The sequence below is a fragment of the Nelumbo lutea genome, chromosome 2, assembly GCF_056320005.1.
Source record: "Nelumbo lutea isolate HS-2025 chromosome 2, American lotus-T2T, whole genome shotgun sequence".
NCBI classification, from domain to species: domain Eukaryota; kingdom Viridiplantae; phylum Streptophyta; class Magnoliopsida; order Proteales; family Nelumbonaceae; genus Nelumbo; species Nelumbo lutea.
In genome coordinates this window covers 99,588,852-99,603,537 of record NC_142685.1, presented here as the reverse complement: position 1 = coordinate 99,603,537, position 14,686 = coordinate 99,588,852, and the positions used below count along the sequence as shown (strand labels likewise).

The 14,686-nt window shown below is 41.6% G+C and overlaps 1 protein-coding gene across 1 annotated transcript; it reads left to right on the top strand.

Moving 5' to 3' along the window:
* Positions 1 to 1,053: 1,053 nt before the first annotated feature.
* Positions 1,054 to 1,759, top strand: LOC148872281 (uncharacterized). Its single transcript, XM_088970110.1, has 2 exons — positions 1,054 to 1,560; positions 1,610 to 1,759. Exons 1-2 carry the CDS (start codon positions 1,054 to 1,056, stop codon positions 1,757 to 1,759), a joined length of 657 nt encoding a protein of 218 aa, XP_088826236.1.
* Positions 1,760 to 14,686: the final 12,927 nt, after the last annotated feature.

Below are 14,686 nucleotides of genomic sequence, written 5' to 3'. Positions count from 1 at the left end.
ATTTTATTTTTCTTGTCATTTTCTCTTAATACCTAACTAACCCAAAAATACCTTTAATCATCCCGAAAAACCCAAAAATACCTTTAATTGTTGTGGAAAAAGAAAAAAAATCTATGACAAATTTATTGGTGACCCAAAAATACCCGTGTGCTCATGTTTTTTTTTATGAAAAATAACATAAATATAACTGATGCTGTTGTGACAGTACTGAAACAGATCTCAATTCACATAGGCGACCTCAAATCAGTTGGAAAAGGCATTCTTAAGTTTATGGATGTAACCATTATCACAAAAGGCAAAAATTACATATAATAAGTCCTTTGCAAAAATTACAAGTTTACAGGTCTAACTGTGACCCCAACAATACTAGAGGTTTGACTGTTAAACTTCTAGCAACACAACATAGCACCGTTATTACCTAATCCACCATTAATTGTTTGTAATGGAGATATTGTAGATATTGTATATATTTAGAAAGATATTGTTTTAGGAAGTTGCTAATATTGTGTTTAGTAAGTTACTAATATTGTATTTAGGAAGGTGCTATTTTAGGAAGTTGAAGTTGTTAATATTGTGCATATGGGTTTTTAGGAAGATAGAGTTTTAGGAAGGCATTGTTTTAGGAAGTTGCTTTTTTTCTAGAGTTGTTACTTTGATCATGATGTAATTGTATATATATGGGGCGATTGCCTCCATTGAAAGCAAGACAGAATAGCCATTCCTTTGAATTTCGACCCATGCAATTAATCTTTATGGTATCAGAGCCATACTTACACTATGGCTGATTCGAAATCTCCTTATTACCTTGGTTCGTAGGACAACCCTGGCTTGGTCGTGACCCCTATTGTCTTGAAAGGGGATAACTATGATGAATGGGCCAAAGCTATGAAGAACGTGTTCTAGGCAAAGAAGAAATTAACTTTCCTTGAAGGAAATGTGATGAAACCTGGTGATGATGTCGGCGAATTGAAAGATTGGTATAGTGTAAATTCTATGATGGTAGCATGAATATTCAATACCATAGAACTAGGGCTCCGGTCTATGATCTCCTATATGGAGACAACAAAGGAACTATGGGAGGATCTTCGGGAACGGTTCACCATCAGGAATGATCCGCGGATTCACCAATTGAAGAGCGACTTGGCCAATTACAAACAAGAAGGTATGACTATATCCGCATATTATGGAAAGATGAAGACCATGTGGGATGAGTTGGCTAAGTATGTGAAGAACCCACAATGCACGTGTGGTGGATGCAAGTGTGGAGCGGCGACCAAGCTGTCGTTGGAGCAGAAAAAGGAGAAAATTTATCAATTCCTCATGGGTCTTGATAGTGCAGTTTATGGCACTGTTAGATCGAATATTTTGAGTACAGAACCTTTACCTTCTTTGAGCCGAATACATGTAATAATTGTGCAAGAAGAACGACACAAAACGGTGGCTCGAGCACATGAAGAACGAGCAGAGGCTATAGGATTTGCTGTGCAAATTGGAAATAGAACCAAATCTCAGAACAAGGATGAGAAGACGTGCTCTCACTGTGGGAAAACTGGACATGAGGTACTCGAATGTTTCCAGCTTGTAGGCTACCCAGATTGGTGGTTTGCAGGCAAAGGAGGTCACTCTAGTGGTCGTGGAGGATGAGGAGGTCGAGGCACGGGAACCGGAAGAGGTCGAGGAGGATCTGGTTCAGTGGCGGCCAATGCTGTCTAGACACCCTGATGGAATTCAGCAGCGGCGAACAAAGATTGATGAGTAAGAAAATGTGGTTGATTGATTCAGGGTGTTCTCATAATATGACCGGGAATTTGGAGCTGTTGAAGAATGTCCATGAAATCACTCCATGTGCCGTTGGACTCCCTGATGGAAAGAATATAATGGCGTTGCAAGAAGGAGAAGTACAACTTTGGAAATGATTGAACTTAAAACATGTTTTATATGTTCCCAACTTGAATTGCAATTTGATATCTATGTCTCAATTTATTGTTGAATTAAAATGTATAGTCATGTTTTCTGACAAATTATGTGTGATGCAGGACCTCACTTCGAGGACAGTGATTGGTGTGGGTGAGAAGCGTGATGGGGTCTATCTTTGGCGTTGTGTGGCAAGGACAAGTGCATGCAGGTTGGAAAATGTGGACTCATATGAGCTATGGCACAGGCGAATGGGACGTCCCTCAAAACAAGTTGTTAGTTTACTTCCTACTATTAAAAATAAACTTGCTAATCAAGAAACATCTAGTGAGTTGTGTGATATTTGTTTAAGAGCTAAACAAACTCGTGATGTGTTTCCTCTAAGTTCTAATAAAGCTTCTGCACCTTTTGCCTTAATTCATTGTGATGTTTGGGGACCATATCGTACTCCTACTTCATGTGGTGCTATATATTTCCTAACCATCGTTGATGATTACTTATGGGCAGTGTGGATTTATTTAATGGAAGAAAAGAGTGAAGTTAGTGCTAACATTGTGAAATTTTGTGCCATGGTAATGACCCAGTTCGACAGTAAGGTTAGGGTGATAAGGAGTGATAACGGGTCCGAATTTGTAGCCTTGAGTAATTACTGTAATATTCATGGCATCATTCAACAAATATCTTGTGTAGGGACACCTCAGCAAAATGGCGGGGTGGAACGCAAGCATCAACACATTCTGAATGTTGCACGTGCTTTGTGTTTTCAGGCAAATTTACCGGTGAGTTTTTGGGGTGAATGTATGTTGACTGCCAGGTACCTGATTAACTGTACTCCAAGTTCTTTACTTGATGGAAATAGTCCATGTGAATTGCTGCTTGGGAAGGAACCAACTTACAAACATATTCGTGTTTTTGGGTGTTTATGTCATGCTCATTATCAGGGGTGTGACAAAGACAATTTTGGTTCTCGAAGTCGAAGGTGCATATTTGTTGGGTACCCTTTCAGTAAGAAATGATGGAGAATCTATGACTTAGATACAAATGAGTTCTTTGTATCTTGTGATGTTGTATTTTATGAACATATCTTTCCTTATAAAGCTGTTGTTTCTGAATCCCTTAACCGGTGTATCCGAGCAACCGTCTGTCTGTAATAACGATGCACAATTCTTTGATGACCATGAGGCAAACAGAGCAGACAATTCAAATGATGCATCAACTCCTGAAGAAAATCTGACTCCGGAAGCAAGGGGGAGTGGTGAAGATCTTAATGAACAGAGAGAGGCAACATGAACTTGGAAAGCAACAGTGAAGGTAAAAACCTTGGTCGAGGATGTAGGGAAAGGCGTCCTGAGAAAATGAAGGACTATATATGACACACAGCGCAACACATTAACGACCCCCTTGTGGATCATGCCACATCATACCACTCCTCAGGTGCCTCCTATCCTATTACACATTACGTGACTTGTACTAACTTTTTTTTGAGACAGAGACAGGTTTTGGCAGCTATAACTATAGGGAAAGATCCCACATGTTTTTTAGAAGCAATCTGTGAGACATTGGAGACAAGCCATGAAGGAAGAAATTGAAGCTCTTGAGTGTAATAGGACCTGGACCCTTGAACCGTTGCCCCTCGGGAAGCGAGCAATCGGGTGCAAATGGGTATACAAGACCAAGTATAATTCAGATGGAATGATCGAAAGACACAAGGCAGGATTGGTGATTTTAGGGAACAACCAGAAGGCTGGGATAGACTATAATGAGACTTTCACACCAGTGGCAAAGATGGTGATTGTTCGGTTGTTCTTGGCTATAGCAGCGGCATGAAAGTGGGAGCTTCATCAGATGGACGTGCATAATGCATTTTTGCATGGTGACCTGGCGGAAGAGGTGTATATGCGATTGCCGCCCGGTTTTTCATCTACACATTCAGGGAAAGTATGTCATCTGCGCAAATCTTTGTATGGATTGTGACAGGCAGCCAGAAACTGGTTTGTCAAATTAGGTACGGCGTTGAAGATGTATGGTTTTACTCAATCACATTCAGACTATTCTTTATTCACTTCATAAAAATGGAGCTACACTGTGTTTTGGTGTATGTGGACGATCTTGTCATGGGAGGAAACAATGGGGAGATGATACATCAATTCAAACAATATCTGAGTCGGTGCTTTCACATGAAGGATCTTGGGACACTAAAGTATTTTCTTGGCATCGAAGTCGCTAGAGGAGATGAGGGCATCTATCTCTGCCAACGAAAATATGCACTAGATATTATTTCTGAAACATGATTGCTGGGGGCTAAACCGGCCCATCTACCCATGGAACAAAATCATCGACTTGCACTGGCCGATGGGAAGATCCTGGATGACCCAGAAAAATATAGACGTCTGGTAGGGAGATTAATTTATCTTACTATAACACGACCTGAAATTTGTTATTCTGTGCATATATTGGCTCAATTTATGCAACAACCATGACAAGAACATTGGGGTGTAGCTCTACGGGGTCCGACACTTAAAAGGAAATCTAGGACAGGGAATCATCTTGAGCGTCAACAGTGATCTCAGATTATATTCTTATTGTGAATCCGACTGGGCCAGTTGTCCTTTGACACAATGCTCTTTAACTGCGTATTTTGTAATGCTTGGACGGTCTCCTATTTCCTGGAAAACTAAGAAGCAACATACCGTCTCATGGTCATCTACAGAAGTAAAGTACAGGTCTCTAGCTGCTGTGAGGTGTGAATTGAAATGGTTGAAGAGTGTCCTTTGTGATCTTGGGGTGGAACATCCCAGATCTATGAAATTGCATTGTGATAGTCGTGTCACTATGTATATTGCAGCTAATTCGGTGTTTCATGAGCGCACCAAACATATAGAGGTTGATTGTTACTTTGTTTGTGATGCCTTGCATGCCCAGACTATTGAGACTGTTCATGTACGGACTTACAATCGGTTGGAAGATATTTTGACAAAGGCACTTGGCCGACGACAGTTCGATTTTCTTCTTTGCAAGTTGGGCATACGTGACCTACATGCTCCAACTTGAGGGGGAGTAATGGAGATATTGTAGATATTGTATATATTTAGAAAGATATTGTTTTAGGAAGTTGCTAATATCGTGTTTAGGAAGTTACTAATATTGTATTTAGGAATGTGCTATTTTAGGAAGTTGAAGTTACTAATATTGTGCATATGGATTTTTAGGAAGATAGAGTTTTAGGAAGGCATTGTTTTAGGAAGTTGCTTTTTTCTAGAGTTTCTACTTTGATCATGATGTAATTGTATATATATGGGGCGACTGCCTCCATTGAAAGCAAGGCAGAATAGTCATTCCTTTGAATTTTGACCCATGCAATTGTTCTTTACTTTGGATGAGTTATATAGACATTGTCATATGATTGTAATATTTTTCCCTTCGATGCATTTTCCTTCTCTGCATTCAGCCTTATACATAAAACTTCTGTTCCATCAAATAATCCTCAGTTTCATCTGAAAGGTGTTATAACCCAAGGTAAAAGAGGACAGCAAGAGTCCCCCAATACATATTGAGGAACCAAATTGCCCCCACTCAACTTAGAGGGAGGTCCATTCAACAGTTCCTAATTAAAGAATTTCGTCTGGTATAAGATGGTGCACGGATTTGTTGAACTCAACCAATCAGCAGAAGAAAAACCTACCTTCAGAATCCACCAACACTTGTACAATAATGGCCTCATCCTTCCCTAAATCATTTGCATTAATATCAAATTTACTGAAGCCCAGAACGCCACAACGGTTCAGGTGCAAAATCCAACTAAAACCTTTAGTTGTTCTCTTAAAATCAAAGGTTAACTCAAAGCTGATCATTGTTCACCAACTTATAGACCGTGTAGAAAGCACGACAGAAACCAGCTGAGTCAAGGCCAAATCGCCTCCCATCTGAATTGAATGGAGTGGCGTGAGCCAACCGGAAAAGACGAGTGGGCGGCGGTGGTGGCAGAGGCCACAAGAGAGATGCTCATGGCCTTGGATTTTAATTTCTATTTACATCTTTTGCCGGCGGGGTCGTTCTTCCTTTCCCTGTTGTGAAGCTAATTTTCTGAAAAGGGTAATTTAGGAATTTAAAAAAATTAAAATAATTGAATAAAAATATTTTTTAAAGTTAATTAACGGAACACTAACGAAGGGGGTCTTTGTCTAATCGTTAAAGTTTAAGGGGCACTTGTTGCAAATTAAAGTATCAGGGTAAATTACAGATATGTACCATATACTTTGGGGGAGTAACAGATAGGTACCCTGAACTTTCAATTGCAATAATTAAGTACCCTAAACTTTCAAAAATTGACACTTGATTCTACTTGTTAATATTCCGTAAATTAAACATTACATAATGTCAAAAGTATCCTTTTCATATATTATTAAGATCATTTTACGAAATAAAATATCAGAGAATGCCATTGTCAAAAAACTTGAATATGTTATTTATTGTACATATGAAAACATCATTATCGAGAAACGTTCAATTACCTAAGAATGATCTTAGAAATATATGATAAACGTATTTTTGACATTGATGTAGGCATAGATGGCTCTGTCCAATCACAGGACTCACACATGTCGGGCAGCGCACATCAGAGCAAAGCCAATTAGCGAACGCACACTGCCCAGCTCAGCGGAAATCAAGGAACCAATGGCACGAGACCACTTGGCAGCCTAGGATGGCTACGCACCCCGCATACAGACTCAATCCTCGTCATCCAAGCTCACCTACCTCCAGGAGGCTTCAAGTATAACTATGAGCTAACCCCCCTCCAGGTAGAGGATCAAATACTCAAGCTCTCTTTCTTGCTCTTGAGATCACTTACTCTCTTGTGATCTTGTCTGGGTGCTCACACCTTAGACCTTGTCCACCTCTGACACTCTTTTGTCCCTACAGAACTGACTTCCCAGTCCTCAGATATTGTCCTCCTCAGACCCCCAAATCGGATCTCGGACCTCAGACCTTATTCACCTCAAACTCTGCCCCTTGGTCACATTGGTCCTCGATCTCAAGCACCTTGGATCCACTCAAGTTTAGGGAGTGAATTGATAGTGTTGTACTTGACCAATCTGAACATCAACAATTGTCACCATCTATAGGAAATGTCACTAAGACATCCCCCAACTTACCTTAATCCTAAAAGAACATTCCTAAGCTCTAGACAACATGGTATGAAACACTAGAAACGCCCAGAACCTGGTCACTAATGAACAACTCTAGGCAGTCCTTGACCGCTTGGATCACCTTGCCCGTCTCCATGAGGAGTTGTGTCCCTAAGCAGGAGGCCACCCTTAGGGTAGCGCGAGTCCGCGGACCCGCTAGCCCTCGGCTTCACTGACTCCTATCGGGCTGAGCCCTCAGAATCTAGTAGCAACTGACGTGCTAGCTATCCGCCTTGGAATGTAAGACCTCCCAACCAAAGGGGAGAAGAATCGGCATAGTTCGATGACTACCATCAGAACTCTGAACAACATCACCGCCATCAAAGAAAAGAGAACTCCCGAGACAACGATGGACAACCCAACCACCGCAGCCCCCACTCCAGGACCGAGGGCTGACATCGCGTCTCTCCCTCTCAGGTCTTCGACCTTTGCGACCTCCTAAATGACCGTTGTGCCAGAAGGAGCTGCTAGGGCCCCACATTCGAGTACTTAGGGATCCAGGCCGATCCTCACCGAGTCTGTGAGGGACAGGAAGGGACACAGGTTCCCCTTGACCCTTAGATTGTGGACCTACAAACTCAGCTCGGGGCAGTCAAAGACGAGTTTCGCCAAGTCAGAGAGAGCCAAGCCAATGCCTCGATCAGCTAGAGCCATCCGACAGGAAGGATGGATGCATTCACCTTGGACATCATCTCCGAGCCGCTTCCCTTGCACTTTAAAGCTCACGTGTTGGAAATGTACGATGGGATGACAGACCCCGACGATCACTTGGAATGCTTCAAGGCGCTCATGCTCCTTTACGGGTACTCCAACATGCTGACATGCTGGACTTTCTAGGCGACCTTCAAGGGGGCATCTTGGTAATGGTTCTCCGACCTCCTAGCTTGCTCAATCAGTTTCATGGGAGTAGTTTGCCAACTTTTCCTTGCCCACTACATCGACCGCTTCAAGAAGGAAGAGCTCGAGGTCCAAGACCTCGACCCAATGGTCTCCATGCATGCCGCAATCAACGGCCTCCTCCCCAGCTCGGTCCTAAAATCCTCGGTAGCCTAGACCCCACCAGAGTCCAAGGAAAAATTCCTCAAGAATGCACAAAAATACATTGTGGTCGAGGAGGCCTCAGCTGATGACCACTAGAAGCGGGAGGTCGAGTGCCACCACGGAGGCCTAGAGAAGAAGATGAAGAATGGAGACTACCACTGCAACAACAACAGCAACAAAGACAACAAGAAGCCATCGGCCTCGGCCCTGGCTTATAGCCGATATATGCCACTCAACTCCACCCGGACCCAAATCCTGATGCAGGTTGGCAAGGAGTATGTGAAATGGCCTGAAAAGTTAAAGAGGAACCCCAAGAGGGGAAACCTGAAAAAGTACTACTAGTACCACTACGGCATCAGCCACGACACCGAGGACTGCTATGAGTTGAAGAACGAGATAGAGTCCCTCATCTGCTATAGTCACCTCAAGCAGTACATTAGGGGTGAGGTCAGGGTTTCATCCTCCCAGTAGTAGCAACAACATCAACAGCTCGTTGGCATCATCGATGTCATAGTTGGAGGCTCGGCCTTGGCCCGCAAGGTCCTGCGGTTCGAGGACATGAGAGCTGACACCCTATCCAAGCTGGCAAGCATCTCGGGCGCCGCCCTCGACTACACAGTTTGCATGGTGAAATTAGCTCGGCCATCTGTTGAAGAAGCCCATGTGCTCCCAATCTAGGCTGAGCCATTGTGGATGAATCCTATCATCAGCTTCCTCTTAACTGAGCAGCTGCCAGACAATAGAAAGTAGGCCAAATGACTCCGACGTTAGGCCGCTCACTACACCTTGCTCAAGGGAAAGCTATACCGGAGGTCGTTTACCTTGCCCTACCTCCGATGCCTCCGTTAGGAGGAGGGCGAGTACATGCTCCGAGAAATTCACAGAGGCATCTACAACAATCACCTCGGCGACAAGGGTATTTTTTGCCGACACTCTAGAAGAACGCAACCGAGCTGGTACGAAAGTGTGATAAGTGCCAAAGACACTCCAACATTTGTTGTCAACCAGCCACAACACTATTGGCCCTTAGTATCCCTTAGCCCTTTGCTAAATGGGACATGGACCTCCTCGGCCCCTTCCCTCAAGCAACGAGAAACAAAAAATACATCGTCGTCACCATCGACTACTTCACCAAGTGGGTCAAAGTTGAACCCCTAGCCACCATCACAACCCGAGTAATCCAAAGTTTCTTTTGGAAAAACATCATTTGTCGCTTCGACCTCCCCCACATGCTGGTCACGAACAACGGAAAGTAGTTCGAAGACACGAGTTACAGAGAATGGTGTGCCTCCCTCGACATCAAACAGTAGTACAGTAGTACACCTTGAAAGGCTACCCTCAGACGAACAGCCTAGTTGAGGTTACTAACCAAACTATCCTAGATTGACTGAAGATCAGACTTGATAGAGCAAAAGGCCTATGGGCTGACGAACTAAATAGTGTCCTGTGGGCATACCAGAAGACACCTCAGACAGCCACTAGAGAGACCCCATTCAACCTAACTTATGGCACCAAGGTCGTCATTCCAGTAGAGATCGGCCAGCCGACATTTTGAACTGAGACGTATAATGAGGCCAAGAACAATGAAGCACTCAGAGCAAACTTAGACCTGTTGGAAGAAATCCAAGAGTAGGCACAAATTAGGGTGGTGGCCTACCAGCAGAGAGTGGTCCACTACTATAACTCAAGGGTCAAAGAAAGGCACTACCGAGGAGACCTCATCCTTAGAAAAGTTATGGTGCCCGAACCTAGTATAGGCAAGCTCGGCATTAACGCGAAGGTCCCTACAAAGTCAAGAAAGTCATCGGCCCCAACACCTTTTGATTCGAGCACCTAGATGGAAGACCAGTCCCTCAGACATGGAATTCAGAGAACCTCTGTATGTACTACCAATGATTGTAATCCCTATTGGCTGAACAATGAATAATAGTGCAAAGTTTCTCCTCGGCTCAATCTTCAATGCATGTAAGTTCTTATTCTAAGTGGCTAGGACCCCTCGACTGCATGACCGGCCAACGCGCATAACCTCTTCCTAGGCCCCTACGCTCGGGCTGGACTATGGTTGGGACATATGGCTCGTCTCGAGCCAAACTTCCGTCCAATCTCTGTAGATGAGGCAAGGACAGGTAGGGGCCTCGACTATAAACCATGGTCAACGCACTTGGCCTATAACAAACAAACACTAAGCTTAAGCACCTCGCCAGGAAAAAGTGAACCAGGTCGGCCGAGATACCACCCATCTTGCTCTAAGTCTCGGTGGTAGGCGGCCACCTCGACTCCACAACACTTAGCATGACAAAGGAAGGAGGAACGTAACCCTGACTACCTCGGTGGTTCATCTCGGCATGTAACCCTAAATCACCTCAACGGTTCACCTCGACCTCTCCTAAGTCGATACTTAAGGGAATGAAAAGTGAGCCAAGATAATTACACCTCACTGGTATAGCTCGGCCTCAGCCACGTCCCCTAACTTCCTAAAGTGGGTGTCTAACTAATGAGCCCCCTCGGACTATTTTTTGCCTAGTTGTGAACTTTCAAAGGGGAGGGGCATGGATCCCTCAATAAAAAAAAAAACAAGAGAAGAAGAGAAGAGAGAAGAAGGCATAAGATATACAAAAAGTGCTCCATTCAATATATTTATTGTTCGGCTTACAAAAAGTTCTGGCCTCAAAAGGGGAGGCCAAGCCCATTTACAAAGAAACAAAACAAAAAACAAGGAAGATAGGGAGATGACTACGCATCACCCTCGGTGAGGGTGCAAGTAGGGGTGTAATTGAGCCAAGTTGAGTCAAGTTTTGGGTGGCTCGAGCTCGAGCTTGACTCAGAAACTTAGAGCTTGAAACTTGACTAGAGCTCGATTGAGTTTTGAGTTTCACACTCGAACCCGACTCGAGTTGATACTGGTGAGCTGCTTGAACTCAACTTAGCTTGAGACAATTGAAAATAAATTGCTATTAAAAATTATGAATAAAATAATATTTAAAATATTATAAATAAAAAACATATTAGAAAACTTATTTATATATTAAAATTATAAATAAATAAATATTATGAAATATTATAAATAAAAAACATATTAGAAAACATGATTATATATTAAAAATTATAAATAAATCAATATTATGAAATATTATAAATAAAAATATATTATGTAACTTGATTATAAATTTATTTATTTAGACTATAAAAATTAATATTTATTTATATTATAAATAAAAGTATATTAGAAGATAATATTTTATTAGAAGCTCGATTAGGCTTGCAAGCTAGTTGAGCCGTGTATTAGGAAACTCAAAGTTGGCTCGACTAATTACTTAAGTCAAGCTTGACTCAACTTGGTAATCTTCAAGCCGAGTTTGAGTATTTAGCAAGCGAAGCTCGGGTACTTGTGAGTTGGCTCAGCTCACTTACGCCCCTAGGTGCAAGGCGCTTAATCATAGTATCTAAAATCTCATATGTTTTACAAAGCAATAAACTGTTTTTTACTGTTACTGATGAAAAGGAAAAACATCTAGGTTCAGTTTGAGGGGGAATGTTGAAAATGTTATTTATGTAATTGTCTCTAGGCTATTTATGTACTTTAATTATTAATTATTGTGTAAACAATGTGATAGGGCCTATTTTGCTCTGTTCCTTTTGTTTCCAAATCATTCTTCTGTTTCTAGCCTCGTATTTTTCTCTTTATCATTTTTCTTTTTCATCTCTGATATCACAACTTTATGTCATGATTTTTAATATTAGAAATAATTATGACCAAGGGCACAACCTCATGCATCTGAGCACATCTTTGACACCACACAGCACACATTTGAAAACATCATGCATTTGATCTATCCTCACAACTCATTTTAATATATGCCTGTTTGGGTTGATGGAATTCTGCTTGTAAGTTCAGTGATAATTTTTGTCATTCATGCATAACTGCATGCATAATTTTTATCATTCATGCATAACTATTTGCATATGGTCCAAAGACATGAAGGTATGCACAATACACATTCTTCTATGCATGTAGATATGCATGCTCTGTGTGCATATGCATGGAATGCATGTACAAGTTGTATTGGCACTTAGGTCAATGCTCTTCTGTCTCAAGGTTTACATCTGGAACCAAAAGAGCTGCAAGCCCATTGAGGTTTTGCCAGGCCATAGAATGACTGTAAATGGTGTAAGCTGGAACCCGAGAAGACCCCAAATGTTAGCTTCAGCAAGTGATGATCAAACAATCAGGATATGGGGGCCAAGCAGAAGTAAAAAGAAAGTCTGAGAAGTTTTCGTCCATGTGGTAACATATTTTGTGTGCTATGTAGATGCTGTAACGGAATTTTAAGTGGTTTTTTCGTCAGCCTTTTCCCCACCAGGGATTATTTTTTCATGTTCTTGTAAATCTGAGGTTTTCTTCCTTCTACCTACAAAAATTGCTAGACCATCTCATTGTAAATGCCTTCTCCATTAGTCCAGTAATCCATTTCTAATCAATTTTCAATGTGCTTGGATTCGAGAAGTTGTTTCAATATAGAGTTGTTTTCCTTATTATGCAATCACATTTACTTACAATTGGGACTGAGTTTTATTTTTTCTAAATTTCGACGGTCATTATGTCAAAGTTGTGAAATTGTGATGCATATCGTCAACTAAATGGTGTTTGGATTTTTTTAAGTGTTTTCTCAAAGGAGAGATGAAAAGTATTTTTCACGCACTTAGCAATGAATCGTATCTCAGACCCACAAGAACTCTTCCCAAGTCTACCCACAAAACACTATCTCCATGCATTTGAACATCTTCCCTTGCATAATAACATGTAAGAGAATGAGATGTTCCCCATGTGTGGCTGTGACGTTATGTGGGTAGGAAATTTGGACTCCAATGCAATCCAGATCTCCTACCCACATGAACCCTACCCACTGTACACATCTCCCCATGAATGATAACATGTATATATATGAGATTTTTTCAATGTGCGGCTGTAGTGATCTGTGGGTAGCTGTGTGCAGGGTTCTTGTGGATAGGAGATCTGAACACAAAGTGATGTCCTGGTCGTTGAAAATTGTCTGGGTGGCTAAAACGAGAATGATTTTCATTGGTTCGCCCATGAATGGTAGGTTGAACGGTTTTTGAAAAACCCCGAAAACTAGAATTTTTAAACCAAATAGTTGGCTAGTTCCCAAGCCTAACTGTCCAACCATCCAGCTTGGTCTGAGTCTAGCAGCACTGCTTCAAAGCAAATAGGCCAAACTTAACCCATCCTTAGTAACCTGATTTTCATAATTGGATTACTCGGGTTGAGTTGGGTTCATCAAGTTAGCCCAATAAATGCATGACAAAAGCCCCCTTTTTTTTATTAAATGATTTTTTTTACTCACTTATAATCAAGGTTTTTAAAACCGAATCAGACAATGAATTGGTCACTAGTTTGGTTCCTATGTCAAACGGTCTGACCATTTGAACTAAACGGATGGTCCGTTTTGACAAAAAAAAATTTAAAAATAAATTCAGCCAAACCGTTGAACAGTTTGACCACCCAAATCAGTGGTTTTTTAGGAAATAACGGTTTTGGGGTAAAATGGAACCGGTCATCTCTTGCACTAAGACTCAAGAAAGTCCGTCCTTCCTTAATCTCACTGAATCAAGGGGTCTTTGTGAAATGAAGACAAATTATTGATTATATTTTAATACCCAATGAATGTGTGGATTACAAAAAAAAGAAAAGGAGAAAAGGGTCTGATGTGAAAATTTGACTTAGAAAAGGCTTATGATTTGGTGGATTGAGATTTCTTGCTAGAAGTGTTGAAGAATAGAGGTTTTGGGGAGAGATGGTGTAAGTGGATGAAGGGTTATATTACCTCTTGTCACTTCTCAATCTTAGTGAATGGATTAGTTAGGGACTTCTTTCTTGTAAAGAGGGGGCTTAGACAAGGAGACCCTTTGTCACCTTTCCTCTTCACCTTAGTAGTGGATGTTCTAAGTGTCTTGACTTCTAGGGCTGATTCAAGAAATCTACTAAAATGATGGAGAGTGGGGAGGCAACAAGTGATTGTCACTCACCTACAATTTGCGGATGATATCATTCTCTTTTGTGAAGGGGAAATTGAGGAGATGGATAATTTGAGATTGGTGGTGATGCATTTTGAGAGAGTCTCCAATTTGAAAATCAATTGGAACAAGAGTTGTGTAGCGAGGGAGAATTTACGGGATGATGAAGTGTAGTTGGTGGCTAGGGCTTTAGGTTGTGAGGTAAGTGGTTGGCCTCTAGTTTATTTAGGTCTGCCCCTGGGGGAATCCTAGAACAGAAAATTTTTGTTACCCAGTTTTAGAAAGATTCACTAAGAAGTTAGCAGAATGGAAGAGAAATTATATCTCACTAGGGGGTAGAATCATTTTAATCAAGTTCACTCTGGCCAACTTTTCGGTGTATTTTCTATTTACCTTTAAGCTTCCTACCAAGGTTGCTAATAAGTTAGAAAAGCTCGTGAGAGATTTTCTATGGGAACCGGGTGACTCAAAAAAGGACCATTTAGTGAAGTGGGAAGTAGTTTCTAGGAAAA